Source organism: Equus przewalskii, chromosome 10, assembly GCF_037783145.1.
Source record: "Equus przewalskii isolate Varuska chromosome 10, EquPr2, whole genome shotgun sequence".
Taxonomy (NCBI): domain Eukaryota; kingdom Metazoa; phylum Chordata; class Mammalia; order Perissodactyla; family Equidae; genus Equus; species Equus przewalskii.
In genome coordinates this window covers 60,405,524-60,433,413 of record NC_091840.1, presented here as the reverse complement: position 1 = coordinate 60,433,413, position 27,890 = coordinate 60,405,524, and the positions used below count along the sequence as shown (strand labels likewise).

General features: G+C 41.8%; 1 protein-coding gene and 1 pseudogene across 2 annotated transcripts in view; one reads left to right on the top strand and one right to left on the bottom strand.

Annotated features, from left to right (window-relative positions):
• COPS3 (COP9 signalosome subunit 3) overlaps positions 1-19,496 on the bottom strand; it is a 34,662-nt gene extending 15,166 nt beyond the window's left edge. The window contains exons 1-8 of one of the 2 annotated variants that reach the window (XM_070563673.1): positions 19,301-19,496; positions 15,709-15,838; positions 12,917-13,029; positions 12,775-12,824; positions 9,403-9,495; positions 7,680-7,859; positions 4,571-4,711; positions 2,371-2,544 (exon numbers count right to left, since the gene is read on the bottom strand). In XM_070563673.1, coding sequence (XP_070419774.1) covers positions 2,371-2,544; positions 4,571-4,711; positions 7,680-7,859; positions 9,403-9,495; positions 12,775-12,824; positions 12,917-13,029; positions 15,709-15,838; positions 19,301-19,355 — 936 coding nt within the window. In that variant the 5' untranslated portion in view covers positions 19,356-19,496. Of the gene's footprint in view, positions 1-2,370; positions 2,545-4,570; positions 4,712-7,679; positions 7,860-9,402; positions 9,496-12,774; positions 12,825-12,916; positions 13,030-15,708; positions 15,839-18,479; positions 18,916-19,300 lie in introns of those variants that run through there. The other variant, XM_070563674.1, reaches the window with a different exon arrangement.
• A 6,421-nt stretch (positions 19,497-25,917) lies between these two features.
• On the top strand, positions 25,918-27,617 carry LOC103562581 (amidophosphoribosyltransferase-like; annotated as a pseudogene).
• The last annotated feature ends 273 nt before the right edge of the window (positions 27,618-27,890 follow it).

Genomic DNA, 27,890 nt, shown 5'->3' with positions numbered 1-27,890 from the left:
TTTTTCCTATTTCAAGATAAACAGAAACTTCTACCTGAATGTCCATCAGTAGAGGTCTGGGTGAACAAATTCTCATCCATCTGTACAACAGACTACTATGTAGGGCAACTGTGTACAGGCTTATGTTGCCAAGGAAAGAGTTTTAAGACATACTGAACAAAAAAGGCAGGGTACAGAATAGCATGCAGGACATGATCCCAATCACATTTAATTGGGAGTGTCTACACATACATATAGGGAAGAGACAGAGAAGCACGAGGAGTCTAGAAAAATGTCCACCAAAACGTTAATATGGCATGGCGGATTTACCCCCATGTGATAATCCCTTATCTCTAGGAGCCTTCCAGCCAGCACTGCCATGGGACAGTTCCCGTCACCAACACTGATGCACAGTGTACCCATTAAGACTTCCTGAAAGGCTTTTGATTTTCTGACTTTTGAACAAGAAAGAGACTAACGTGGCTAGAAAATCCTTTGATTCCCGCCCGGCCCCCCCACCCCTCCTCGCCACCATTATTCCGACACTAGGACGTGAGGCCAAAAAGTATAAGAGCCACCATCAAAGATTTACCCTTTTGACTAGACACATCCTTTAACGGCACTGTCCCTGCTCACTAGCGGCTACGGTGGCCCTCCCCTAGGTCCCCCGGGCAGTGCTTACCAGCCCAGTGGACCTCACTTCACCGTTGAGTCAGAACACACAGGATCCAGGACACTGAGAACTGTGGAGCCACTGCCCCAAGCCTGGACTCACCACCTCGAGGAGCTTCCTATTTGTCTGGTCAAACTTGTTCTGGATTTATCTGATCCCAAACAGAAAACTGAACTTTCCTATACTGACTTCTCAAAGCGTAAGCTATCAACCTATCCCAAAGTGACGCACTGTGCCTGACTATTTCACAAGATAGTTAACTGATTTTTGCAGAAACATCTACTTACTAGATCTCTTAGATTCTTATTCATTTAACATTTATTTGCCATTTTGCAATATAACACTTTTCTGAAATGCATCGTCTTTCATCCTTGTTAACATTTTGATTCTTTTATCTAAACCTCAAGTACTAGTCACAACTGGGGTGCAGCTGTTTTTCAATGGCTACCTCTTGAATTTACCTCAGGAATTGGAGTGGTTCTGTTACTACCTGTACCAACAGAAAATTTTCTGTGGAGAATTAGGCTGCTTGCTACCCTGAATCTCTTAGATCCTGGTCTTTTTTGCCTGTGGGTCAAGTAGGTTTTTCTCTGGCTGACAGGTTATATTTGTTTTTTATCTTTCTTGCGTTGCTTTCTCATTTACATTCTTCATTTTCCTCTTACAAATTAACTTTTTATAAATTCGCTGCTGATTTCCTTATCTTAGGCAGGAAACTACAGTTTCTCTCTCTAGAGCATTTGCGAGGAGTTTCCTTTTCTTCTCCCGTGGCCATCTCCTCACCTTTCTTTTCTCCGGCAGGAGCCTGCCTGCCTCCACGACAATCCCTCACTCAGCATTCTTCTTCTCTGGCTTCTCCAGGCTCCCACATTGTCAGATCCACCATCCTTTCCCTGTCCTCCATCCGGAGCCTCCAGTGGCCGTCTGCCATTGCTAGGTCACCTAGCAACAGACATCCCCTATCCTTGCTCCTCCACTTCTTCCCCACTGTCGCATTGCTGACACAGGGCAGAGGGTATGCACAAGGACAGACTCGTCATGTTTTCACCAGCTCTGACTGCACTACTTCCCAACAGAAGAGAGAAACCATCCTCTATTTGTTTAAGCTGTTCTCAGTCAGTTTCCTATCACCTGCAGCATACGCTTTCCTAGCTCACACAGGATTTCATTTTTCTGTTATACTTTTCTGTACTGTTTGAAGACTTGCTAACAAACATATTTTCTATAATCAAAAACCGTCAGGTTATTTTCATTTTGAAAATAAAAATTATATAATTGGCTTACCTCCTACAGGTCAACTGCACATGGCTCATTCAACCCTGGCCTGAACGGTAATGTCAGAGTAGCACTGTGTTCACACACGAAGTTCAAACAGAGATCAGCACAGCCTGAGAGGTTCCAAGGCTGATCACGAGGGACTTAGGTCTGCAGTGCCGGTATGAGCCCGTCTGCCCTTACAACAGTTTACCTCTCTCAGGCTACCTTTCTCTGCCTCCCAGTGTGGACATATTTCCTACCTGTCTTCCTCTTCACCTGTTCCTCTTCTCAAATACCCTGCTCTAGCCCTGAAAAGACCAAAAGGTATAAATCAAAACTCTTTCTAAGAAATCAGTTGCGAGTTTAGAAATCCTGCCACACTTCATCCCTACACCTGCGTTCTCAGCACTCTGAAGGGAAAGAGGGGAGGGAGGTCCCGGGGGAGTCAGGAGATGCCTCACCTTGGTTAGCCTTTGAATATTCTTCTTATAAAGAGAAGACAAGCATTGCTTCACCAGTCCCATGTTGTTATCACGAGTGAAAGTTTCACTGTGCTTGTTCACCAGGTTGCGGAGTTCTGAGGGATTATTGGTTGAGTAAACTTGTGCTAATTCATGGTATGCATTGCTAAGAGGCTAAAGGTTTGAAGGTGGGGGAAAAATCAGATTAAAACGTTAAAGGAATCAAATTTGTAGAGGAAGCAAAAGAAAACATAGTACTGTGTTGTGAGCAAGTACATTCAACATCCTTTATTATTACCTAACAAATCATAATTTACCCAAAGAAAATGCCTAGTTTTTAAGACCAAGGATAGAAATTCCCTTTGGAGTAATTTATTGTCAAAAAAACTTTGTAGCATAGAGCAAATAATTGCACAGCAGGTGAAAGTGCACTGCATTTAGTTAAGGCATACGTGTCTTTTTTTCTCAGTGGCTCTTTCTTTTTCTATTGATAAAATACTTTGGGAAGAAAGCAGGCAACATTTCCATCCTTCTCAACTCTCTCTCATGCTCTCACACACATCCACACCTCACCAGATGCAACGGGACAATCTGCTCCATTTGATATGAAGGAGGAAGACAAGAGAACTAACAGTGGCTGAGGACTTGCGAAGAGCCTGAGGTACTTTAGGCATTTTATACATATTATCCGCTATTTTTGGAGCCAGCCCTAGTGGTCTAGTGGTTAAGACTCAGTGCTCTCACTGCCACGGCCCGGGTCTGTTTCTTGGTCAGGGACCCACACCACTATCTGTCGTTGTCACACTGTGGTGGCTGCATGTTGCTGTGTTGCTGAAAGCTATGCCACCGGTATTTCAAATACCAGCAGGGTCAACCCTGATGGACAAATTTCAGCGGAGCTTCCAGACTAAGACAGACTAGGAAGGAAGAAGGACCTACCCACCCACTTCTGAAAAATCTGGCCATGAAAACCCTATCAACAGCATGGGAGCATTGTCTGATATAGAGCCAGAAGGTGAGAGGATGGTGCAAAAAGACCAGGCAGGGTTCCACTCTGCTGTACACAGGGACACTGGGACTCGGAATCAACTCGATGGCAGTTAACAACAAATCTTCTATTTTAAATATTAAGAAATTGTGGCAGAGGTACAAGAGAATGTGAGTGGTCATAAGGAGCACAGGTAGAAACTGGATTCAAACCTGTATCTCTACTCTGCAGTCTGTGTTCTTTTCACCATTTATGATATCATGAATAAACTACTAATGCTTGTGAATGATACCCTTGAGTCATGAAGACATCACTTTATGAAAGCATTCCTTCTAAAACAGGCCAGCTCGAGGGCCACCTGAGGGAATCAAGAGAGTTCTCCAAAATCATCTGAGAATGGCTATGCTAAACCTCCCCTGCCCATCACTCTCCCACGGCCTTCGAGGAACCTCGCCAAACCACCTTCCCTTCCCTCCTGCCTGGGACCAGGAAGCCTAGAGCCCTCAGAACCTCTTAGGGGAGGGATGCTCGGCTATCTTCAACAAGACAGCACAAAGATCTTCTCGTCAGGAAGATTTCAAACTGATATCCTGAAATTTTGAGTTTTGTACAAGGAGAGACAGGGTAAAATGGTTATCAAATTGACCATGACCTCATAACCTTCTGAACTGCGCAATTTTTTTAAACCATGAGTATATAATTCAAAAAGTTTTTAAAAAATAGTTAATTTATTCTTTAATGTGTCCTAAAGTTGGATCCTCAGTGAAAACAAACAAAAGTTCAGTGGGCAGAATTTGTGGTCTTCATACAGGGCTCTAGTAAGATTTCCCAGCCCTTGGGCAAATAGAGAGTTCAACAAATCAGCACTGCTTTTTCAGTATTTCCACTAAATTGTAATGGAAAAGAAAAAAATCAAGCCTTATAGCTTAAACATCTGTAGCTATAATTACCCAGAGCAAAAGTGTGAAAACAGATTCCTGAGAAACACTCCACGTCCATCGGGTGATCAGAGGGTGTAAGGACTGGGGTGGAGTTAGAAATTCTGCTGGAACTGCAGCTCCCAGACTCCCAGGAGACATTTAATAAATGTCTGCTAAGTTGAAGCTGCTGGGAGAGCTAAAACACTATAAAATCAAGTTACAGAACTAGGTATCGTTACAGTTATGGACTTAACATGTCACTGACGAAATTAGTTTTATTTTAAAAACTCACCTTAATGAATCTACCCACAATTTGAGACGTATATTTCGGTAGCTGTTGTACTTTTCCAAGTAATATCAAAGAAACTAGAATATACTTTTTATACGATTCCAACATGATATGACTGACCGCCATGGCAGGGGTAGTTATAGCCTGAGCAAGAGAAGAATGCTTAGTGTGAAGGGGGCACGCTGAGCAGGAAAGAGCAATCGACTACGTGCATCACTTTAATTAAAAAACAATACTTATATCAAATGTCCTATTATTATTTCTTATAACATCTTTACGGAGATATGATTCATATATTATAAAATTTACCCTTTTAAAGTATACAGTTCAGTGGATTTTGGTATATTCCCCATGTTGTACGACTATTACCAATACCTAATTTCAGAACATTTTCACTCCCCAAAAAGAAACCCCTAACACATTAGCAGTCACTCCCCATTCTCTCCTCCCCTCAGCTCCACACAACCATTATTCTACTGTTATGTCTCTATGGATTTGCCTATTCTGGACATGTCGTATAAATGGCATCAAAAATATGTGGTCTTTTGTGACTGGCTTCTTTAACTCAAAGATGTTTTCAAGGTTTATCCAAGTTGTAGCATGTATCTTCAATCCATTTTATGGTTGAATAATATTCCATTGTATGGGTATACAACATTTTGTTGATTCATTCCTCAATTGATGGGCATTTGGGTGTCTCTACCTTTTGGCCATATGAATAATGCTGCTATGAACATTAGTGTACATGTTTTTGTGTGGATATTTGTCTTCATTTCTCCTAGGTATATTCCTAGGAGTGGAACTGCTGGGTCATATGGTAACTCTATGTTTAACATTTTGAGGAACTCCAAACTGTTTTCCAAAGTGACTGCACCATTTTACAATCCCACTCATAATAATGAGGGTTCCAAATTCTCCACATTGTCAACACTTGTTATAACTGGCTGTCTCTTTTTAATTTTAGCCATCTTGGTGGATGTGAATTGGTAACACTTTGTGGTTTTGACATTTCCTTGACAACTAATGATGATGAGCATCTTTTTATGTGCTTATTGGCCATTTGCATATCTTCTTTGGAGAAATGTCTATTCAAATCCATTGCCCATTTTAAATGTTTAGTTTTCTTATTGTTGAGTTGTAAGAAGTCTTTGTATATTCTGGATGCAAGTCCCTTGTCAGAAATATGATCTGCAAATATTTTCTCCCATTCTGTGGATGCCTTTTTACTTTCTTACACCTGGATTTATAAAGGTTAAGAAAAATTAAAACTATCATGCCCAAATCAGCCCAAAGGTCTCAAATCAAAATCCAAACCACTGAGCCTGTCAGGCATTTCTTTGAGATTACTTTACAGACACATTCGTGTAAGTGCATGAGGATACATGTACAGTGATCCCCACTGCAACACTGCTTTCACAGTGAAAGACCACAATCAACTCACATGTTCATCAGTCGAGGACTACTAGTAAACTAACTGGGTCAATCCGCAGCATGACATGAGAAGACAAAGCTGCTTTCACTTTTTGCTTTGCACAATGCTGTATGATTTGAATTTTTTTCAATAAGTACTTCTTTCTTTTGTAATTATTTTTGAAACAGTAAAAAGATTTGTATCACCTTCTGAAATTAAGGTACAAATGCCATCTATACTATCTATAAACTGCATGTTATTAAAACACAGTTGTATGAAGCAGACTAACATTAGACAATGCTTGTCACTAGGGCAAAATCAGGGGACAAGCATATTGTCAGATAAAAGGCTTCTATCTACAAATCTCAAAAATGTTTTGTTTTTAACATTTTAACTGTGTGTGTGATAGAAATATCTTTCTAAGTGTATTGCATGCTTTCCTGCCTTTTTAACACCCACATCATCTTGATATTTCTAGATCACCAGTATGCTCATCAGTCATTATATTGAGCTGTAAAATGATAATGTATTCAGGGGCTATAAAGTGTGTGTTTATTATTTTCTGGACAACTGAAATTTGGTTTTTTTTTAAAGATTTTATTTTTTTCCTTTTTCTCCCCAAAGCCCCTCAGTACACAGTTGTATATTCTTCGCTGTGGGTCCTTCTAGTTGTGGCATGTGGGACGCTGCCTCAGCGTGGTTTGATGAGCAGTGCCATGTCCGCGCCCAGGATTCGAACCAATGAAACACTGGGCCGCCTGCAGCGGAGCGCGCGAACTTAACCACTCGGCCACGGGGCCAGCCCCCAGCTGGACAACTGAAATTTTTGACTGTGTACTCTTAGAGAGAAGTCACCTTGAAGATTTTACCTGACTAGACACATCCTTTAATGACACTGTCCCTGCCTACCAGTACCTTCTGGTGACCCTTCCCTAGGTCCCCTCGGCAGTGCTTGTCAAGCCCCACTCACTGAGGCAATGCTCAGACACAGCTGTGTGCATGTGTATTTATGTGACAGCATTTCAACCAGATTGTAAGCTCCTTGAAGGCTTAGACTATCCTTTATTACCTTAGTATGTGCTATGAATAAAATAGAAACTTAGGAACATCTGACAAATTTATCTTAAAACACAGTATTACCAAGATTGTAAATCTCTTTTTTAGACTCTGAGTAAACCTCCAGAATATTCTACCAAATTGTGTACTATGTCTCATTACACAGATCAGTGGCCGCTACACAGACGGAAACAAAGGTGGGAGGGACTTTTCACTGTGTACACCTTAAAACCCCTTGAATTTTGAACTATGAGAATGTTTTACTTATTAAAATAAATAAAACTTAACAAAACACCACACTTGGTTTTAGAACAAAACGACACTTCAAAGATCATTCAGTTCAATCTCTTTCCCATATGCAAAGGAAACTATAAAGTTCAAGAGATGTATAGAACTTAACCTAAGTCAGACAGGGTGGAAGTGGCAAGGCCTAGGTTAGACCCAGTCATTAGTGCTCTTCCCTCCACTGCTACTGCCCTTCAACTTAAGGAACAGATTACCACCAGTTACACGATCACAGAGAAACAGTCTTTGAAAGGATCTCCACTCGAAACTCAGAGGCCCAGGATCACTCTACTCCAGCTAAGCACTTCTTTGACCACACAAGTTCAAAACCACTTCACGGACATTCAGACAGATGATTACCTGTTCATAAAAGTAGAGTGCTCTTTCAAAGTTCTTCAGCCCAGTATAAATCATCCCTCCATAATAATAGTAACATAAAAAGTGCTTTGCATCATAGGCTCCATTCTCTTTACAAATATCCATCATGTCCACGTCAAGATACGGAAGCGCAGGCTTAAAGCATTTTGCCAGTAGACAGAGCTGTGAAAAATTTTGTATTAAATCGTCATTTTAATTGTATTTCGCTAGGCATTAGCAGAAAGAGCAAATTCATAGATTTCAGAAAGTTCAAGAAAATGATTATTTTGTTTTACATTTTATTAACATGATCTAAATGTCCACACAGTATTCCATTTTCTTAAGCATTCCGAATAAGACAGCATTTCTTTATAAAAGACTAACCAGCCACGAGATACAGTACCCCACAGATGCACTGAAGCTCAGTCAGCACTTGGCCCACCTAGCACCCATTCTCTTCACAATGTGCAAACAAGTGGGTCCTTTCCCTCTTCGCTGAGCTCGTGGAATAGAAACAGACCAGCATGTGTGATAAAAACAAAAGTGGCTTTTTTAATTACTCCTTTTAATTTCCAAATCCTTCAGGTAAGTGTAGAAAATTGTGCACCTCAAGAAAGCAAGCACATGGCAACGTTCTGTATCTAGATGATGGGGGCACAGGTGAAGACATAGGTACAAAATCACTGAATTGTACACGTAAGATTAGTGTACTTTATTGTATGTATGTTATACCTCAATCACAAAAGTTTTTTTCAAGATTTAAAAAGAAAAAAGAGGGCCAGCCCCGGTGGCCCAGTGGTTAAGTTTGGTGTGCTCCACTTTGGTATGGCACAGGTTCAGTTCCCAGGCATGGACCTATACTGCCTGTCTGTCAGTGGCCATGCTGTTGTGGTGGCTCATGTACAAAAAGAGGAAGATAGGCAACAGATGTTAGCTGAGGGCAAATCTTCCTCAACAAAAAAGGAAAAAGAAAGCTCATCTTCATGTGAAACTAGAACATGTCTGAAATAATCCATGTACCACGTTATTCATTAAGGAAGCAATCTAAACACCCCATAGGGACTGGTAAACCCATATTATGCAATACTATGCAGCAGTAAAGCACCGATATGGAATCATCTCCAAGACACGAGGTAGAAAAAAGCAAACTACTTAAGAGTTCATAAAGATGATTATTGTTTGTGTAAAAAAACTGAGACAAAAACTATATACCTATTTGCTTGTATGTGCATGAAGTATCTTTGGAAGGGTACACAAGAAACTACTAACACTGGTTCCTTTGGAGAGAAGAGATGGTGGCTAGTGAGCAGGGCAGGAGGGAAGCTTCATTATACACCCTCCCTTTTGCCTTCTGGATTTTGAACCATGTAAAATAAAATAAACGAATAATATTTTTAAGATGTAAGAAGTAACTTGTGTTTATCTCAGGTTCCACAATTCCTTAAAAAGAAAATGACTTGGGATTTTTTTTTAACATCATAAGCACTGATTACTCTATCTGTTCCACTCACATCACAAGCCAACTAGCTGAGCCCCATTCTACAGTTCGCATCCCGTAGCCTGACAAAAATTTTGCTTACTAATAGAACAGATGTACCCACATATTTCAACTTCTAAAATGTGTAACAGTCTCCAGCAAATTGCTTTCATTTATCTGACCCAGTGTTGAGCAAGCCCACAACCAACCTTCCCCCTCTGACTCGGGCTGACTAACACTCTGGCTCACCTGGCAGAGATCGGCGTGTATGGAGGTCAGCTGGTTTGTGTTCATCTGCATCTTGTCTATGGCTTGCTTAAGGATGCCAATTCCTCGCAGGGGCTGTCAGAAATGACATCTCTTTCAGACAAGTTCTCAAAGATGACAGCACATTGGATCTTATGTTGTCACTTACAAATAAAAAATAACACTAATTGATAGGTTTCTTTAAATAACAATATCAGGTTTCCATACTCTTCCAGGAAATTTCTGTCCCTGTTCAGTCAGAAAAATGTTTTCTTAAGGTGTTTGTGGTATTCAGGGTAATCTGGCAACATTTTAAAAATCATAAGGCTTTTTTACAATGAAGATCAATAACCAAAAGCAATATTACTTTATCAAAAGATCATCATATTTACATCTAAACAAACAAAAATTTTCCAAATATTTATGACAGGTGAGAGCCTCTGCTTAGTAAACTTAATTGTGGAAAAGGCTGTCGGCATTTTCCCACAGGGCAGTCCAGGTATCATCCATACATTCTCTCCAACAACATCTCTTACTTGATAATAAACTACTATTGAAACTGATACCACAAACTACCAACTCGTTTCCTGCCTTGAATATAAATAACAAGTTTCTAGTGAGGTACAGTCTGTTTCTGGGTAGGAGACGTGACTATGAAATAGCTGCAAAACTTACACAGTTTTTTCAATAAAGACTTTTTTTTTCTTAACTATCTATTTCAAACCACAATTTACTTAGTACTCTTACAAAATACCAACTATTTCTTTCTGTTTTCAGTCTCCTTCAAACAACTAGTCTTAAAGTCCAATTTCAGATAAAAAAGAAACATCCAAATTATACTTGCGTCAATATCACAAAAGTTAAAGACCAAACAAGTGCTCCAGATGAAAGGAGATGAAAGAGACATGACAACGTAACGCAACCCATGATCTGAGATTTTCTTGTTATAAAGGACATTAGCAAAACAACAGGCAAAATCTGAATAAGGTCAGTAGATTTGTTAAAGGATCATATCAACATTCATCTCCTGAAGTTATTACTGTATTGTAGTTATATAAGAGAATGTCCTAATTTTTAGGAAATACTCATTGAAGTATTTAGGGTAAGGGGCACCATATCCCCAATTTACTTCCCAATGTCTCAGAAAGAAAGAGAAAAGGATAAGCAAGTGTGGTAAAATGTTAACATCTGGAGAATCTGGATGAAGGGTATATGGGAATCTTTATGTTATTTTATTTATTTTTTTTTTTTAAAGATTTTATTTTTTTCCTTTTTCTCCCCAAAGTCCCCCAGTACATAGTTGTATATTCTGAGTTGTGGGTCCTTCTAGTTGTGGTATGTGGGACACCGCCTCAGTGTGGCTGGATGAGCGGTGCCATGTCCACGCCCAGGATTCAAACCGACAAAACACTGGGCCGCCTGCAGCGGAGTGCGCAAACTTAACCACTTGGCCACGGGGCCAGCCCTATGTTATTCTTGCAACTTGTTTTAAAGCTAAAATTATCTCATAATTAAAACTTAAAAGAAAAGTTTTAACAAACAAACAAAAAACCAGCATATTACAACATAAAGGGCACTAGAATGGTAGTTCTTAAAACCACCAGCAGCAGCAGCAGCCTTTCTTGAATCACTATTTCACCCTGCATCTCAGAGTCCTCACCTGATGGAGAGGCCAGCTGTCTTTACAGCAAATGCTAAAGTGACCATATACAGTCATGCGCTGCAAAACAATGTTTTGATCAACAATGGACCACATTATGACAGTGGTCCCAAAAGATTAGTACCATATAGCCTAGGTGTGTAGTAGGCTACACCATCCAGGTTTGTGTAAGTACTGTAGGGGAGGAAGAAATTTTCCTCGACCCTTCTAGGTTCCTCTGGCTAGTCTAAGAATTAAATTGAAATGAGACAGATTAACAGGAGAAAAACAAGTTGTTGTTTTTTTTTAAGATTGGCACCTGAGCTAACATCTGTTGCCAATCTTCTTTTTTTTTCTCCCCTTCTTCTTCTCCCCAAAGGCCCCCCAGTACATAGTTATATATTCTAGTTGCAGGTCCTTCTAGTTGTGCTGTGTGGGACGCCACCTCAGCATGGCCTGATGAGTGGTGCTAGGTCACGCCCAGGGTCTAAACCGTCGAAACCCTGGGCTGCCTAAGCAGAGCACATGAACTTAACCACCTGGCCACAGGGCCAGCCTCAAAACAAATTTAATAACATACATGGATGGGAGAAATACAGGAAAACCAAATGGCTGAAGCTATCACTTTAAATATCATCCTCAATTAAAGACAAAAGATGTTGGCTGTGAGGAGAGTCAGGGACTTCAAAGGGAAGGAAAGCAATTCACAGGTAGGTGAAAAGGAGAAAATGTTTGGAAAACAAGTGTGTGTGTGTTTGTTTTTTGAGGAAGATTAGCTCTGAGCTAACATCCGCTGCCAATCCTCCTCTTTTTGCTGAGGAAGACTGGTCCTGAGCTAACATCCACACCCATTTTCCTCTATTTTATGTGGGATGCCTGCTACAGCACGGCTTGACAAGTGGTGCATAGGTCCGCATCCAGGATCCCAACCAGTGAACCCTGGGCCGGCCGAAGTGGAACGTGCAAACTTAACGGCTGTGACACCGGGCCAGCCCCCAAGTGGTTTTTTATTTGCCACATAGAAACAAGAGCACACAGAGGGGAGCCCAACAAACAGGCTTTTCTAGGTCCCTCCCTATTTACCACCTAGTTCAAATTGTGCTAAGGTTTTTTTTTACCTGAATTCTACCTAAATTAGGCAGTTAAGGGCAAGGTAACAAGAAAAACTTTGTCTTTGGGACTGGCCCTGTGGCCGAGTGGTTAAGTTCCCGCACTCCGATTCAGCAGCCCAGGGTTTCGCTGGTTTGGATCCTGGGCGTGGACATGGTACCACTTGTCAGTCCACGCTGAGGCGGCATCCCACATGCCACAACTAGAAGGACCCATAACTAAAAATATACATCTATGTACCATGGGGCTTTGGGGAGTAAAAGGAAAAATTAAAAATAAAGAAATAATACAATCTTAAAACAAAACAAAACTTTGTCTTTTATTTCTTAAAAATAATCAGCCTAAAATAAATCTCATGTTAAAAAGACACATTTTGGGGTGGCAAATGTGTTCCCCTTCAGCACACTCTGATGTTTGTACAACTAAGAAACCATCTAAGGCCGTACTTCTCAGAAGGCATCCCTGTCGCTAGGAGACATACGACTATATATCTAAGTGTTAGGACGCTCAGCACTAACCTAGAACCTTGACAAATTAGTTCATTGTTAGATATACATTATAGATACACAGATATATGTTAGATATATATTATAATAGAACTTAAATACTTGGATAACATTGCTTACCTGTTTTCTTTCCACAAGTGCATTTGTTAGCTGATGGCAAAGCCCAGCAACTAGATACAACAATGACAAAATATTGAAAATGTAAATGACTACACAGGCAAAATACAGTCAGTGGAAAATAGCAAAATGTTATTTAGCTTACAAGTGTCTGTTGCGTATCGAATGTGCTCTCCATTACAAGTACTGATGAAAAGCTGAACCTGCGAGAATAATGTTTCGAAGTCAGGAACACTGGGCATAGAAAACTTCACAAATCTGGAATAAAGAGAAAAGAATCCATTTATCCTGACATTTCATGGGGGAAAATGTACAAGTGACTGAGGCTAGAAGTCTATCCTATCTTCAATACTCTGTGAAATTAAATAAGTCATAGTATTTAAAAAAAGTTAAGAAATAGAGTCTGTGAGATTCTCCTGGCCTGATTCTTTGCACAATCAAGACACAGAAATAGACACAAATAGAAGTTAAGAAAAACACGCTTAAAAAAGAATAACTTTCAAAAAAGAAAACTCCATTAAATGAGGACAAACATTAGGTCACCTAATATTCATGAAGGAACTGAATACAAACTTTTAACCCAAAATTTTAAAAAATATTTTTCTTTTGAGCTCCAATGTGGTCAGGACTACTTACTCATTTAAAAACCAGTTCTTGCTTTTCCTGCTCTGAGGGCAACAGACTGAAGGGGGGCAAGAAATGAGAGTTATGGTCTGGCTGGAGGCTGTGGCATTGCTTCAGGTTAGAGATGCTGCTGCCAGAACTGAGGGGATGTGGTCCATCTGGGAGAAAGAACTAGCTGATAGGCAGGTCAGGAAGGAGTGGAGATGGTGATAAGACGGAGGACTCAGATGATTCATCCTGAGTCACCTGGCAGATGGCGCCTTACACCTGCCACGATAAACACTCTCAGAGGAGGTCAGAGATAGGTTTTGGGGAAGAAATCATATAAGCTGCCATCACTCAGTAACTACTTACAAGAAAACTTAAATCCCTTCTTTCTCAAAAAAAAAAATGAACTATTGAAACTAACTTCAAGAAAAATCAAATGAATATTGATTGGTGCCTAATCACAATTTCTCCTACATCTTTCTATTTTAACTTCCATCTATAAAGTATTATTTGATTTAACAATGTCACCTTACATCTGTAATTACACATATTTTTTGGGGGAAGAGTGGCCCTGAGCTAACATCGCTTGCCAATCTCCCTCTCTTTTTTTTTTCTCCCCAAAGACCCAGCACACAGTTGTGTATCCCAGTTGTAGGTTACTCTAGTTCCTCTATGTGGGACACCACCACAGCATGGCTTGAGAAGCAGTGTGTGGGTCCATGCCCAGGAGCCGAACCTGAGAACCCTAAGCCACCGAAGCAGAGTGTGCGAACTTAACCACTTGGCCATGGGGCCGGCCCCTGAAATCACACCGTTTAATTATCAAAATGTGTCTGAAACAATCATTTGGGCTTAACAACAGGTCAATGAGGCATTGTGATCTGCATTTTATAAGTAAAAATATGAAGCTCAGGGCCCCACAGCTCGTAATTGGAAGAAGATAACTCAAATCCAGGGTACCTGGAAACAAGTGCAGTTTCTTTCCAGGTTCTCTTTTACTGATAGATAATGGTAAAACACCTGATGGTTTCACAATGCTTGCATGTACACTATCTCACTTGATATATATGTACATGTAAGTTTGTGTGTGTAAAACATGCATGCTATCCATTCTTTTAATCAGCAAACACACACAGGAGACATCTTTACCAGCCAGCACCATCCAACAGAACTTTCTGCAATGACAGAAATGTTCTCTATCTGTGTTGTCCAACACAGTAGCTACGTGTGGCTACTGAGTATCCGAAATGTGGCCAGTGCAACTGAGGAACTGAATCTTTAACTTTATTTTAATTAATTTACATTTAAATAGCCACATACAGCGAGTGGCTGCTGTATGCCAAGTACAGCTCTAGACCCTTTCATTCTGACAAAGCGTCTTCTCTAAACTCTATTCCTGACACATATCTTTGTGTCAGGAATCCCAGCATGAGTGAAGCCAGACCCTTGCTTTAGGTCAATTTCTTCTCAGTTTATTTTATTTCAACTTTCATGATAACCATAACATTCCAATTTACAATACTAAAACATCAAGAGAAAAAGAATTCTACTGTCAAGTACACAGAGTTACAAGGAACCCTAATTGAAATAAGGTCTATTTAATTTGGTCTTAAACAGCTTAAACTCGCTTGAAGGGAATTCGAAGCAATGTTGCTTTGGAGCGTTAGTAATTTCACTCAATATATTCCACCATGCCCTGTTCCATCACTCTTCCTTATTTTCTTTCCAAGTTAGAAAATTTGGACAATCCAATGGATTACATGAATAAAAGTATTCAGATATATGCAAACTACAGTGCCCACAATTGACATGGCCATTCATTTTTAAAAATAAATTTCAGGGGCTGGCCCCGTGGCTGAATGGTTGAGTTCGCATGCTCCGCTTCGGCAGCCCGGGGTTCGCTGGTTTGGATCCTGGGTGCGGACATGGCACCGCTCATCAGGCCATGCTGAGGCGACGTCCCACATAGCACAACCAGAGGTACTCACAACTAGAACATACAACTATGTACCAGGGGGCTTTGGGAAGAAGAAGAAGAAGAGAAGATTGGTGGCGGATGTTGGCTCAGGCGCCAATCTTTAAAAATAAATAAATAAATAAATCACAAAGTTTATATAAACACAAATAAGAGTTAAAAAATGATAAAACTGAACAAAACATAACAAGCAATAACAAGTCGGGAAGAGTAAAATGTAATGACTACGATGTGACATTAGTTGTGTAAAAGAGCTCTATCTTGTTTACTCGGCTTACTTCCCAACCAAAAAATAAAGCCAGAAAGTGCACAGTGCTCAGCTGTGGCCAGCACAAGAAGATGCCCCTTACAGAACAGCAAGGACGCCCAAGGAGTGCTCCTGCACGTCGAGAGCCCCGAGCACGGTGTCCAGATGGGACAAGTTCTTTGCAAGGAGTTCCCCGCTCTTGTTGATCAGTTCACAAAGCTGAGTCATTTGCCCTGGAAAACACGAACGACAGGAATCATATTCAATTATAGCACTAACCAATCCAAAGGAAGTCTAACCATAGACTTCATTCCTCAGAGCAAGAAATACCTAAGGACGATTTCCTATATTTCCATTTCAGATGAGGACCCAGAAGAGCCAGGGAAATGAAACGATGCTGCCCAAGGCCTCAAAACTAAACCTTCCATTTTCCTCCGGCCCCGAAAGTTTCTCTTTTTCCTCCATTGCCTTTTCTGGTCCCTCAAGCCAGAAATGTACCCATTACTATCATCACCACCCTCATCTCCCTTTCTATATCCAAAAGTCACCAAATATGATTTAATTTTACTTCCTAAGTCTCTTAGCTCCATTCCTTTCTCTCTCCTCTGTCTTAATTCATATCCTCATCATTTCTTGTCTGTACGACATCCAAAGTCTTCTGTTCGGATCCCGGGTGCAGACATGGCACCCCTTGGCAAGCCATGCTGTGGTAGGCGTCCCACTATAAAGTAGAGGAAGATGGGCACGGATGTGAGATCAGGGCCAGTCTTCCTCAGCAAAAAGAGGAGGATTGGCGGCAGATGTTAGCTCAGGGCTAATCTTCCTCAAAAGAAAAATCTTCCAAATGGTCTGTCTACTTCAGTCTTTCCTTCCTCCAATCCGGACTCCATATTACTATCTGTGTGATCTTTCTAAAATGCAAAATTCCAATTATTCCAATGGCTTTAAATGCCTCAGCCCAGTAACCAGTCCCTGCACATGCCCAGTCTTACCTTCTGCTAGTTCCCTTCACACACCTCCTCTCTGGTCACACCAAGCTCAGAAAATTCAATAACATTCCACGTTCTCCCACCTTTACGCCTCCACGCATGCTGTTCTCCATGCTTAGTGTTCCCTCCTTCACTCTTCTCCCTAGCTACCCAACTCATACTCTTTGTTCAACAGTCGGTCTGGACCTTTCCCGGACCCTCACAAACACAGAGACACACACCCCCGGCCTCCCCATGGCTAACCTGGATATTTGTCCTCTCTGTGCCCTCTAAGCATCACCTGGGATTATGGTGATTAGGTAACTCAACGCAAACTCAGGTGGAGAGCCTACCTCGTTTCTCCAACTGCAGAATACAGAGCTTGCTTAGCAGCCAATCAATCCACAAGCAGCTTGCTGAATTTCATCTCCTAATTGATCCACTGATCTTTCCCATATAACACAATGTTATGTTTTAACAACAACAGTATCTAATTAGGCCCGAATTGGTACTTTGAAGTAGACTCACTGATTTTAACAGGTTATTCTGATAACAGACACCATGGCCACACTCTATACTCCTAAACGCCACTAGCTGTCTTTCTGGTGGCAGTGGGTATAAAGTCCATGGGCATCAACCTCAAGTTTCCTCCTTCAACAGTTTTCTTTTACATTTTGAACCTCAAGCTACCCATAACAGTTATTTCTATTTAGTAGCTGGGTAATTTTTTCCTTATTAAAAAACACTTTAAATACTATAATGCTTAAAATCCAAGTAACTGTAGCTGGGAACTTTGATAATTTAATTTCTGGGGCTTTTATAGTATACTTTTAAATTTCATAAATTTTAACAAGAACAAAGGAAATCCTGCTTTATCACCCGCATTGGAAAACAAGAATAAAAAAATCTATGCTCGTATTAGGTATCATCTTTCAAGATAATGACATAAGTTGAACTGAGAAGTACCAATTCACCATTTTTTTATTATAGAGCTCACTATGAAATAGACAGCTTCTTCCAGTTAAATGATGTGCCCCCTTTTTTAACCCTCTACTTTAAATACATTTAGAGTGATCTGAAGCAACCAAAAATAAGCATTTCAGTTCATTATTTTTTCCCCAGTTAAATAACCAATGCTGAGTTGAGACAAAATAAAAGCTGGGTCACTATCAAATCATAAGAGAGTTAACTAGTGCAGGACCAAGGGGAAAGTCATAAGTAAGTCTAAGTGCCACAGGGTGCACTTGAAATGAGCCCAGCCAGAGATGTGGTCAATGAAATGTCCTCTAATCAGTAAAAGCTGGAAGTTATGATACTCCCTTCACTTAAGGTCTACGTTAGAAAATCCCGAGGAAGAGCACTTATAAACTCAAATATTTTCTATGCAGTGAACGTGAGGCACAGAGGACGTGGGCAGTGAAAGGATATTTTTCACTGCCTTGTAGACTGCTCCTAAAGCAGTGTCTTGCACAGAGCATACGTACAAAGCTTTCAGATGAGTAATCCCACTTGATGCTCACAGCCCTCCTTCCGTTCTGTAAATGAGAAAACTGGCCCGGGGATATTAAGTGGCTTGCACACGAAGTGACTGGGAGAGGATTCCAATCCAATCTTCTAACCAGGCTACATACCAGGAAGCAGAAACTAAGAGTCTGTGGCATAAATGAGTGAATGAATGGTTTCTTCATTCATAGACACGGCAAGTCTATGGCGTACCTGTGAGCCTGATTTCTATCAATAATAACGGAAATGAGAGAGGAGCATTTCATTAAGCAGGCTCCATATCAGATCCGCTAAGCCTTACTACAGCGAGGTCGACAGGGCCTCTCCACCTTCCAGGTGAAGAGAGAATCGAGATCAACTTGACAAGTAACGGTCATTAGCAATGATTTGTAACTGTACTTACTGCACCCACATGATAGGCACCGTTCCAAGTGCTTTTACGCGGCTTCTCTCCTCCAATCCTAACTCTGTGAACTGGGGACTTATTCTTATTTTACAGATGAGGAAACAGGGTGGTTATAGGGGCCTTCAGAGCCAGCAGCTAACTACTTTAATTCTGAGTCCAGGGCTCTATATTCAGGCGATGAGGTCAACGAGCCAAACAGCATGAAAGCTGAGGGCGAAGCAAAAATGGTCACAATTCTACCCTAGACGGAGCCCCACGAGCGAGAGCTCCCTCGACATTCCGCAGGACTAAAATGGGCGCGCAGGCCGGCAGCCGACGGCCGGCCAAGGCGAGCCTCCAGCCAGGGCACCGAGAGGACTCGCCCGCGCCGCTGTCCGCGGCCTAGTCCGGAGCGGCCAGGCGCGGGGACGGGCGGGCCGGCGCACCAATCACCGCAGGCAGGGAGGCCGCAGGGACCAATGCGCGCTCGGGAAGGCCTCGGCGGAAGTCCCGCCCCCAAACTGTCAAGCGAAGCGCCCGGTGGAGGGGCCCGGCCGGGGGAGGAGGCTCCGGCAGCCCCAGGGAGGGGAGGCGGCCGGGTCGCCGACCGCACGGGCCGGGGGCGGGCATCGGAGCTCTGGAGCGCGAGAGGGCTGGTCAAACTCAGTCGCGCCCGTCCCGCCCTGGTCCACGAGCCGCAACCCCCAGCCCAGCCCCGCAGGCGAGGCCAGGCACCCATGGGGCGGACCCAGCCGTCCGCGCTGGCGGCTGGGGATGCAGGCCCGTCCCCGCGGCCCGGAGGGCCCTCCCAGGCCCAGCCCGGCGGCCCAGGGCCTCACCTTGAGCCGACAGCTGTCGGACACTGTTCACGAACTGCTCCAAGGCAGACGCCATGTTTCCCCCGGGCGGCCCCAGTAGCACAGCCAGCTCGCGCGGGAAAAGGGGGCCGCTCTGGGAGGAGGGGCCGCGGCGCTCCAGCAGAGAGCCTCCAGAGCGGCACGACGTCACTTCCGCCGGCTCAAACACCGCGAGATCTCACCCACCTGGGAACTAGTTACTGTTTCCATGGGAACAGTTTCGCTACTCCCTGTAGCCGGAAGTTAGCTTTATTTTCCTTCCTTCTTCATTCCATGCTCCTGTGAAAACTCTACTTCTATTTAATGGGGACAGGGGCAAAGGAAGAAACTAAACTCATAATTAGGCACATATTTTCCGGATTTTGCTGGGAATGGCCGCCCCATTTTCCACCTGGCAAATCCTTCAAGCCCCAGCTTAATTGCCACCGCTTCCATGAGGTTCTTCCTGTGGGTAGTAGAACACAGACTCTGGAGCAGGCAGGCAGCCTGGGTTCAAATCCCCTTCCTAACACTTAGTAGCTGTGTGACTTTGGGCACGTTATTTGCTCGTCCTTTCCTTTGTTTTCACCATCTTTGAAATTCTTACAATGACCTCAACCACATAAAACGTTTAGAACAATGTCCAGCATATAGAACTATATCTTCATTCAAGAGATATGTTGAATGAATTGCTTTCTCCATTTGGAATTGATCTGTCCCTCCTCCACTTGACACCCAGAAGAGCTTTGTTCCTCTCATGTAGCCACTTTTATGCTGTTGCAGAAATTTGTCTCCATTGCTCTTAATTGGCTTGGACTTCCTTGAAGTCGAGGATCCGTCTTACTCATCTTTGTACCCTCTTTGGGCCTAGCATAGGGTGCGGAGCATAGTAGGGACTGAGTAAGTAAACATGCATCTTAAATTTTATCCAACACATATTTCCTGAAATACAATGTGCTGTGCCAGGCACTAGAGATACGCTGGTGAGTAAAAACAGTGTTGATCCTTCTTCTCTGCAGATAATGAACAAAGACAGACCCTGGAAGAAAGGGGTAGTGCTCTGAAGGAATGAAACAAGGTTCTATAAGATCATGCAACAGAGGAAACTGACTTAGCTTGGGAGCGAGAGGGAAGGCTTTCTTGAGGAAATGACACAAACTGCTCTCTGTAGAAAAAGTAGGAGTCAATAGGATAAGGGGCAAGAAATTTCCCTAAGTGAGAGAACAACAGGTGCTAAGACCCTGTGTTGGGAGGTAACATGCTATCTGAGATTGAGGAATCGACAAGAGGTCTTGGTGGTTGGAGGGGAGTGGTATGAGATGGGGCTGCAAGGTAGATAGGGACCACATCAAGTAAGCTGTGTGAAAGATACTAGACTTTTCCCTGAGAAGATTGGGAAGCCAATGAGAGTTTTATGCAAGCCAGTAGCATGATCAGATTTGCATTTACAAAAGATTGTCTGGTTTCACCTGGATAATTTCAGAGAGCCATTTAGGAAGCTATTGCAGTAGTCAACATGAAATATAATAATAATAATTGTACCTTGCAAGTAGAGATGGAAATAAATTGGTGAATTTGGGACGTATTTAGATGAATGACTTTAACACATGCATTCTAAAATGGAACTGACCCTGAATGCTCTATGGCAGCCTTTGGTCCTCAGTCTTTGATCTCTTGGAACACACAAGACATAATTTAATTTATAGGACATTTCCATGAATGTATTTGGATTTTAATGAGAGCCAAAAATGTTGCAGAGAAGTAAAGCACTACAATAGTTCAAAATAGCCACACCCACTAATCATACTTTAAAATTTGTTGCCTATTTAGATTGTGGCAGCTGTTCTCCAAGTGTGGTTCCCCCACCAGCATCAGCAGCAGCATCTGGGATCTTCCTAGAAATGCAAATTCTTAGACTCCACTCTAGACTTACTACATCAGAAACTCTGAGGATAGTGCCCTGCATCTGAGTTTGACAAGCATTGCTGGTAATTCTGATGCACCCTAAAGACGGAGAACATCTGGATTGTGGTATAGAGGAGCCAGGATACAAATTACATTCATTTCAAAACAGCTAAGAGTCACTCCACCCTTCTCTCAAGGAAAAAGAGACTGAAAGAGATATGGTTACAGGGCTGACCTTGAATATATTCTAAGTTGTATTTTTTTTAAAGCTAGTCTTGTAAAATCTGGCAATTGTATGAGACACATAACAGCACAGCAGTGGATGGAGATGCTATATTTAATCATCTGTTCTTTCATTCTTTAACACACATTACTTTGTGTCTAATATGTTTCAAGTCCTGTGCCAGATGCTGGGGATGTATCTGTGAACAAGACAGAAGGCCTTGCTGATATGAAGTTCTGGTTTGGGGAGTAAGACAAGAAGCAAGCAAAGAAACAAAATAACTTCAGATAGTAATACAGTAGTTATGAAGAAAAGAAAACATGGTGATGGGGTATAAGAAGGTCAAGAAATGCTTCTGAGACCTGAGAGATGAAGAGGAGCCAGTCAAAAGAGATCTGGGAGCAGAGAATTCCAGACAAAGAGGAACAAAAGCCATGCGTAATGATCTTAAAACCCAAACAAGCTTGGTGTGTTTCTGGAAAAGAAAAAATGCCAGTGTAGCTAGAATATAGTGAGTAAGGAGGATCCTGGTGTGTCTGAGTTGAGCACTGCTTATCTATAATAATCGTAATGATCACTTACCTTTGTCCAGCCTTTTCCATTTACAAAGCATTTTCAGATCCAGTAGACGTTTGCAGATTCGTCACTGAAATATCTTCACCAAGTGAAGTGACTTGAAAGAAAGGAATAGTAGATAATCCTGAAGGGGGAAAACAGTGTCAGGCACTGGTGTGAACCCTTTCCACACATTCCATTTCTATCTGGAGATCCACACAGTTCCAGGGAACCTGACTTAGAGATCTGAGTGAGTGACCTAGGGAAACCATCCTGACCTTCCAGCACCATCCCCTCAGGCCACCTGTGGTGTATGACTTAGGCTGATCCCATCATAGGCAAACTGAAGACTTCTGGGAACTCTCTTCCCTGCCTCAGCCCGAGGGGCTTCTGGCAGCCACCCTGGGGCTCTGAGGGGAGCAAGGCTTAGGATGAAGCTTATATCTCAAAACACAGAAAAGAGAGACAGAAAGAACCCAGTCCTATGCATCACTGAGTCCCTGGATCCAGTCTTACCTGAGACCATCCTGTAGCCAAAAAATATGAGCCAACAAATTCCCTTTGTTGTTTAAGCCTTTATTGTATACATTCATATGGTGTTTCCTCTCACGTGTAGCTGCAAGCATCCTGAGACAGCAGTTTAATGCATTGTCCCCACAACAATCCTTCAGGGCAGATTTTATTATGGGAATCATCAGTGCTGTTCACACATATTCCATTACTTTTCCTTCCACCCCCTTTGAAGTTAGGTGTGACTATGTGACTTCATTTGGCCAATGAAACACAAGTAACAGTGGTGTGTGTCACTTTTGAGTTGGAGTTTTAAGTACCAGCATGCAATTCCTCGTCTGTTATGGTGACCATGGAAACAGGTGTTGAGATAGAGCCTTTACCAGCCTGGGTGCCTGCAAGCACCCCTTCCCAACCCACACTGGACATGTAGTTATGTAACAATGACCCCAAAACTTAGAGGCTTTTGTATGTCAGAAACATTTATTATCTCACAGTATCTGTGGATCAGGAGTTTTGTCACAGTGTAGCTGAGCACCTCTGCCTCAAGGTCTCTCACAGGTTTCAGTCAAGTTGTTGTCCAGGGCTGTGGTCTCATCCGAAGGCTTGACAGTCTGCTTCCAAGCTCATCCACGTGGTTGTTAGAAGGACTTAGCTACTCACAAGTTGTTGGACCTCAGTTGCTTGCTGGCTGTTGGCTGGAGACCTCTCTCAGTTCCTTATCCCCTGGCCTCTCCATAAGGCCACTTAAACATGCTGGGTGAATTCTCTGAGAGAGAGAGAGAGAGAGAGAAGAGACAGAGGGACAGAGAGATGGGGAGAGAGAGGAAAGGGAGGGGAGGGGAAGAGAGAAGCAACACTGAAGTCACAATCTTTTTGTAACCTAGGTCCAGCCCATAGAGCAGAGGTTTTTGAAAAGCATGACTCCCAGGAGGCAGGGCTCACTGGAGCCATTTTAGAGGCTGCCTACCACAATGAGTGAGAAATAAACTTTCGTCAAGCCACTGAGATTTTGGCAATGATTGTTACTGAAGCTTAACCCAGCCTATCCTTATTTGATACAATTTTTATTCTCTGTTGTTCAGAAGAGGAAACTGATGCTTAGAGAGATTTAAGGGTTTGGCCAAAGATACACAGCAGAACTAGGATTTGAACCTTTATCTCTCTGACTCCAGAGCCTGAACTTTTGTTTTATTATTATTATTTATTTATTTATTTATTTATTTTTAAAGACTTTATTTTTCCTTTTTCTCCCAAAGCCCCCTGGTACTTAGTTGTGTATTTTTAGTTGTGGGTCCTTCTAGCTGTGGCATGTGGGATGCTGCCTCAGCATGGCTTGATAAGCGGTGCCATGTCTGCGCCCAGGATTTGAACCGGTGAAACCCTGGGACCCCACAGCAGAGCATGTGAACTTAACCACTCGACCACGGGGATGGCCCCTGAACTTTTATTCACTGTGTATGTTGGGCAAGCTCCACGGCAGCTAGGGTCTACAGACCATTTGGGGTGAGAGGGTGAGAAAAAAGAACCCAAACAGAAACATGACCTACCCTCTTGTAATCTGCTTTCCAACAATTCTGCATTTCCGACAATATGGTGATCCAAATGATGTGCTTCAAAGTGCCTCCTATTCCCAGATTCACCATCTTTCTTCTGCCGTCTTAGCAGGTCCAGGTTTCCACCCACAGCCACATGCAGAATTTCTTTCTTAGGAAGTCGGATAGAATTAAGGACAACTTTTCTGAGACCATTTTGTCAACCCCTTCCTATTACTGATGAGTCACTGAAGGCCAGGGAGGAGGTGTAATTTGCCCAAGGTCCCACAGAAATCTAGTGGCAGAGACAGGACTATGACCTACATTGCCAGAATCCCAGTCCAGGCTTCTTTTCATGATGGCAAATAGCAATTTCATAGAGATTCTACAAAGCAGATATCAATGTCCTTTATATGTTAATTGCACAAGCTCATCCAAACAAGCTACACATTGTACAGAGCTGGAATGCCAGTCAGGAGCCCTCCTCCCTGCTTTCTGGAGGATCTACTCTCCTTTTCTTGCACTTCTACTTTTAAAATTCCAAAAAGTATTTGATTCCTCTAATTCCTCAAACCCATACTCCACTCTCATGCTATGCTGCATCCCATTTGCTCAGAGGTCAAGATTGTACCACTCAGGACTCTGAGTTGGAAGTGATATAAAGCACAATTTAAACTGGTTTAATTTTAAAAGGGAACTTACCAGCCCATGTCAATGGAAAGTTCAGGGGTACATAGGAGCACCTAAATATATAAAGCAATTATTAACAGACATAAAAGGAGAAATAGAAAGTAACACAATAATAGTAGGGGACTTTAACACTCCACTTACACCAATAGATAGATCCTCCAAACAGAAGATCAATAAGGAAACATTGGCCTTAAATGACATATTAGATCAGATGGACTTAGTAGACATATATAGAACATTCCATCCAAAAACTGCAGAGTACACATTCTTTTCAAATGCACATGCAACATTCTCCAGGATAGGTCATATAATAAGCCACAAAACAAATCTCAATAAATTTAAGAACATTGAAATAATACAAAGCATCTTTTAAGACTACAATGGTATGAAACTAGAAATCAACTATGCGAAGAAAATTGGAAAAGCGACAAGTACGTGGAGATTAAACAAAATGCTACTGAACAACTATTGGGTCAATGAAGAAATCAAAGCAGAAGTCAAAAAATATCTAGAGACAAATGAAAATGAAAATACGACATGCCAAAATTCATGGGATACAGCAAAAGTGGTTCTAAGAGGGAAGTTTATAGTAATACAGGCCTACCTCAACAAAAAACTCAAACATCCTAACAGTGCACCTAAAGGAACTGAAAAAAGAAGAACAAACAAAGCCCAAAATCAGTGGAAGGAGGGACATAATAAAAATCAGAGTAGAAATAAATGAAATAGAGACTAAAAAAAATAGAAAAAAATCAATGAAACTAAGAGCTGGTTTTTTGAAAAGACAAACAAAATTGACAAAACTTTAGCTAGACTCACAAAGAAAAAAAGAAAGAAGGCTCAAATAAATAAAATCAGAAATGAAAGAGGAGAAATTACAATGGGTACCTCAGAAAAACAAAAGATTATAAGAGAATACTATGAAAAGCTAAACACCAACAAATTGGATACTCTAGAAGAAATGCATAAATTCTTAGAATCATGCAATCTTCCAAAACTGAATCATGAGGAAATAGAGAATTTGAATAGATCAATCATCAGTAAGGAGATGGAAACAGTAATCAAAAACCTCCCAAAACTAGTGAAGGAATAAGCTGTTGCAGGCATGAGCTCCTTGGGCGTTCGTCTCAGCGGGCAGCTGTTCCTTGGGAGTTAGATCCTTGCTGCAGCAGCAGGTCCTTCCACACACTTTTGGCAGCGACATGGAGCTGGAGGAGTTGGGGATCAAAGAGGAATGTGGCACGTTCGGGTGCATCGCCTCAGGAGAGTGGCCACTCGGGGACTCGTGGGGCTGCAGCACTGGGGTCAGGAGAGTTCTGGTATTGTCACTAGTGATGGGTATTCAGTACCAACATTCAAAACACACACGGGAATGGGTCTTGTAAATCACGTCTTTACTGAAGACAATTTGAAGAAATTATATATTTCAAATCTTGTAATTGGGCACAAGAGGTATGCCACAACAGGAAACTGCGAATTAGAAAATTGTCAGCCCTTTGTTGTTGAACCACTTGATGGGACAAATACGTGGAGATTAAACAAAATGCTACTGAACAACTATTGGGTCAATGAAGAAATCAAAGGGGAAAATAGCTGTGGCACATAATGGCGAATTGATAAATGCTGCTCAATTAAGGGAAAAGCTTCTGCGTCATGGTATTGGTCTGTCAAGAAGTTCCGATAGGGAAATGATTACCCAGTTACTGGCATATACCTCACCTCAGGAACAAGATGACACCCCAGACTGGGTGGCAAGGATTAAAAACTTAATGAAGGAAGCACCTACAGCATACTCCCTGCTTATAATGCACAGAGATGTTATTTATGCAGTACGAGATCCTTATGGAAATCGTCCTCTATGCATTGGTCGTCTTATTCCTATATCTGATATAAATGATAAAGAGAAAAACTCTTCAGAAACCGAAGGATGGGCGGTATCTTCAGAACCTTGTAGCTTTTTATCTGTTGGTGCAAGATATTACCGTGAAGTCTTACCTGGAGAAATTGTGAAAATATCCAGACATAATGTCCAAACACTTGATACTATACCAAGGTCTGAAGGAAAACCAATGGCTTTTTGTATTTTTGAATATGTTTATTTTGCAAGACCAGATAGTATATTTGAAAACCAAATGGTTTATACAGTGAGGTACTGTTGTGGTCAGCAGCTGGCAATTGAACCACCTGTGGATGCAGATTTGGTTAGCACCGTTCTGAATCTGCTACACCCGCTGCTCTTGGTTATGCAGGAAGGTGTGGGCTTCCCTATGTGGAGGTGCTGTGTAAAACCCGGTATGTAGGAAGAACCTTCATTCAGCCAAACATGAAGTTAAGACAACTTAGTGTTGCAAAAAAAATTTGGAGTAGTGTCAGACAACTTCAAAGGCAAAGGAATTGTTCTTGTAGATGATTGGATTGTAAGAGACAATATGACCTCACCCATAATCAAATTGCTCAAAGAATCTGGTGCAAAAGAGGTACACATTTGAGTAACTTCACCACCAATTAGATATCCATGCTTCATGGGAATAAACATACCAGCAAAAGAAGAGCTTTTGCCAATAAAGCAGAATTTGAACATCTTGCAGAATATCTAGGAGCAAACAGTGTTGTGTATCTGTCAGTAGAAGGACTGGTTTCATCTGTACGAGAAGGGATAAAACAAAGAATAGAAAGAGAAAATGCAAGATATTATGATTCAAGAAAATGGGAATGGTCATCATAGAAAGCAAGATTTTATGAGTCAAGAAAATGGGAATAGTCTGGAATGTTTTGAAAAGCATGGTCATTGTACAAAGCAGGATATTATAATTCAAGAAAATGGGAATGGTCTGGAATGTTTTGAAAAGAACATTGTACAGCTTGTCTCACTGGAAAATACCCTGTGGAATTGGAATGGTAGCTGGTAGGGGCAGATTTGATATTTCAAGATAGAAAGTTGGTAGAGAAGTTGTAGTGGTTACACCTTACCCGTTCACTGTTACGCAGTTGATACAATGTAAAATGCTACGTGCTTATGTTTACCTTTATAAGCGTCAAGATTTTTTTCTTGGAAAGGTACCAAAGTGTTACGCTTTATTTAATAATCCTAAATGAATATTTTGGTATTATCTAGGAACTTGGATGATCCTTTCAGTTTTATTTAGTAGTTTAGTACTTTGAGGCTACCAGTTAT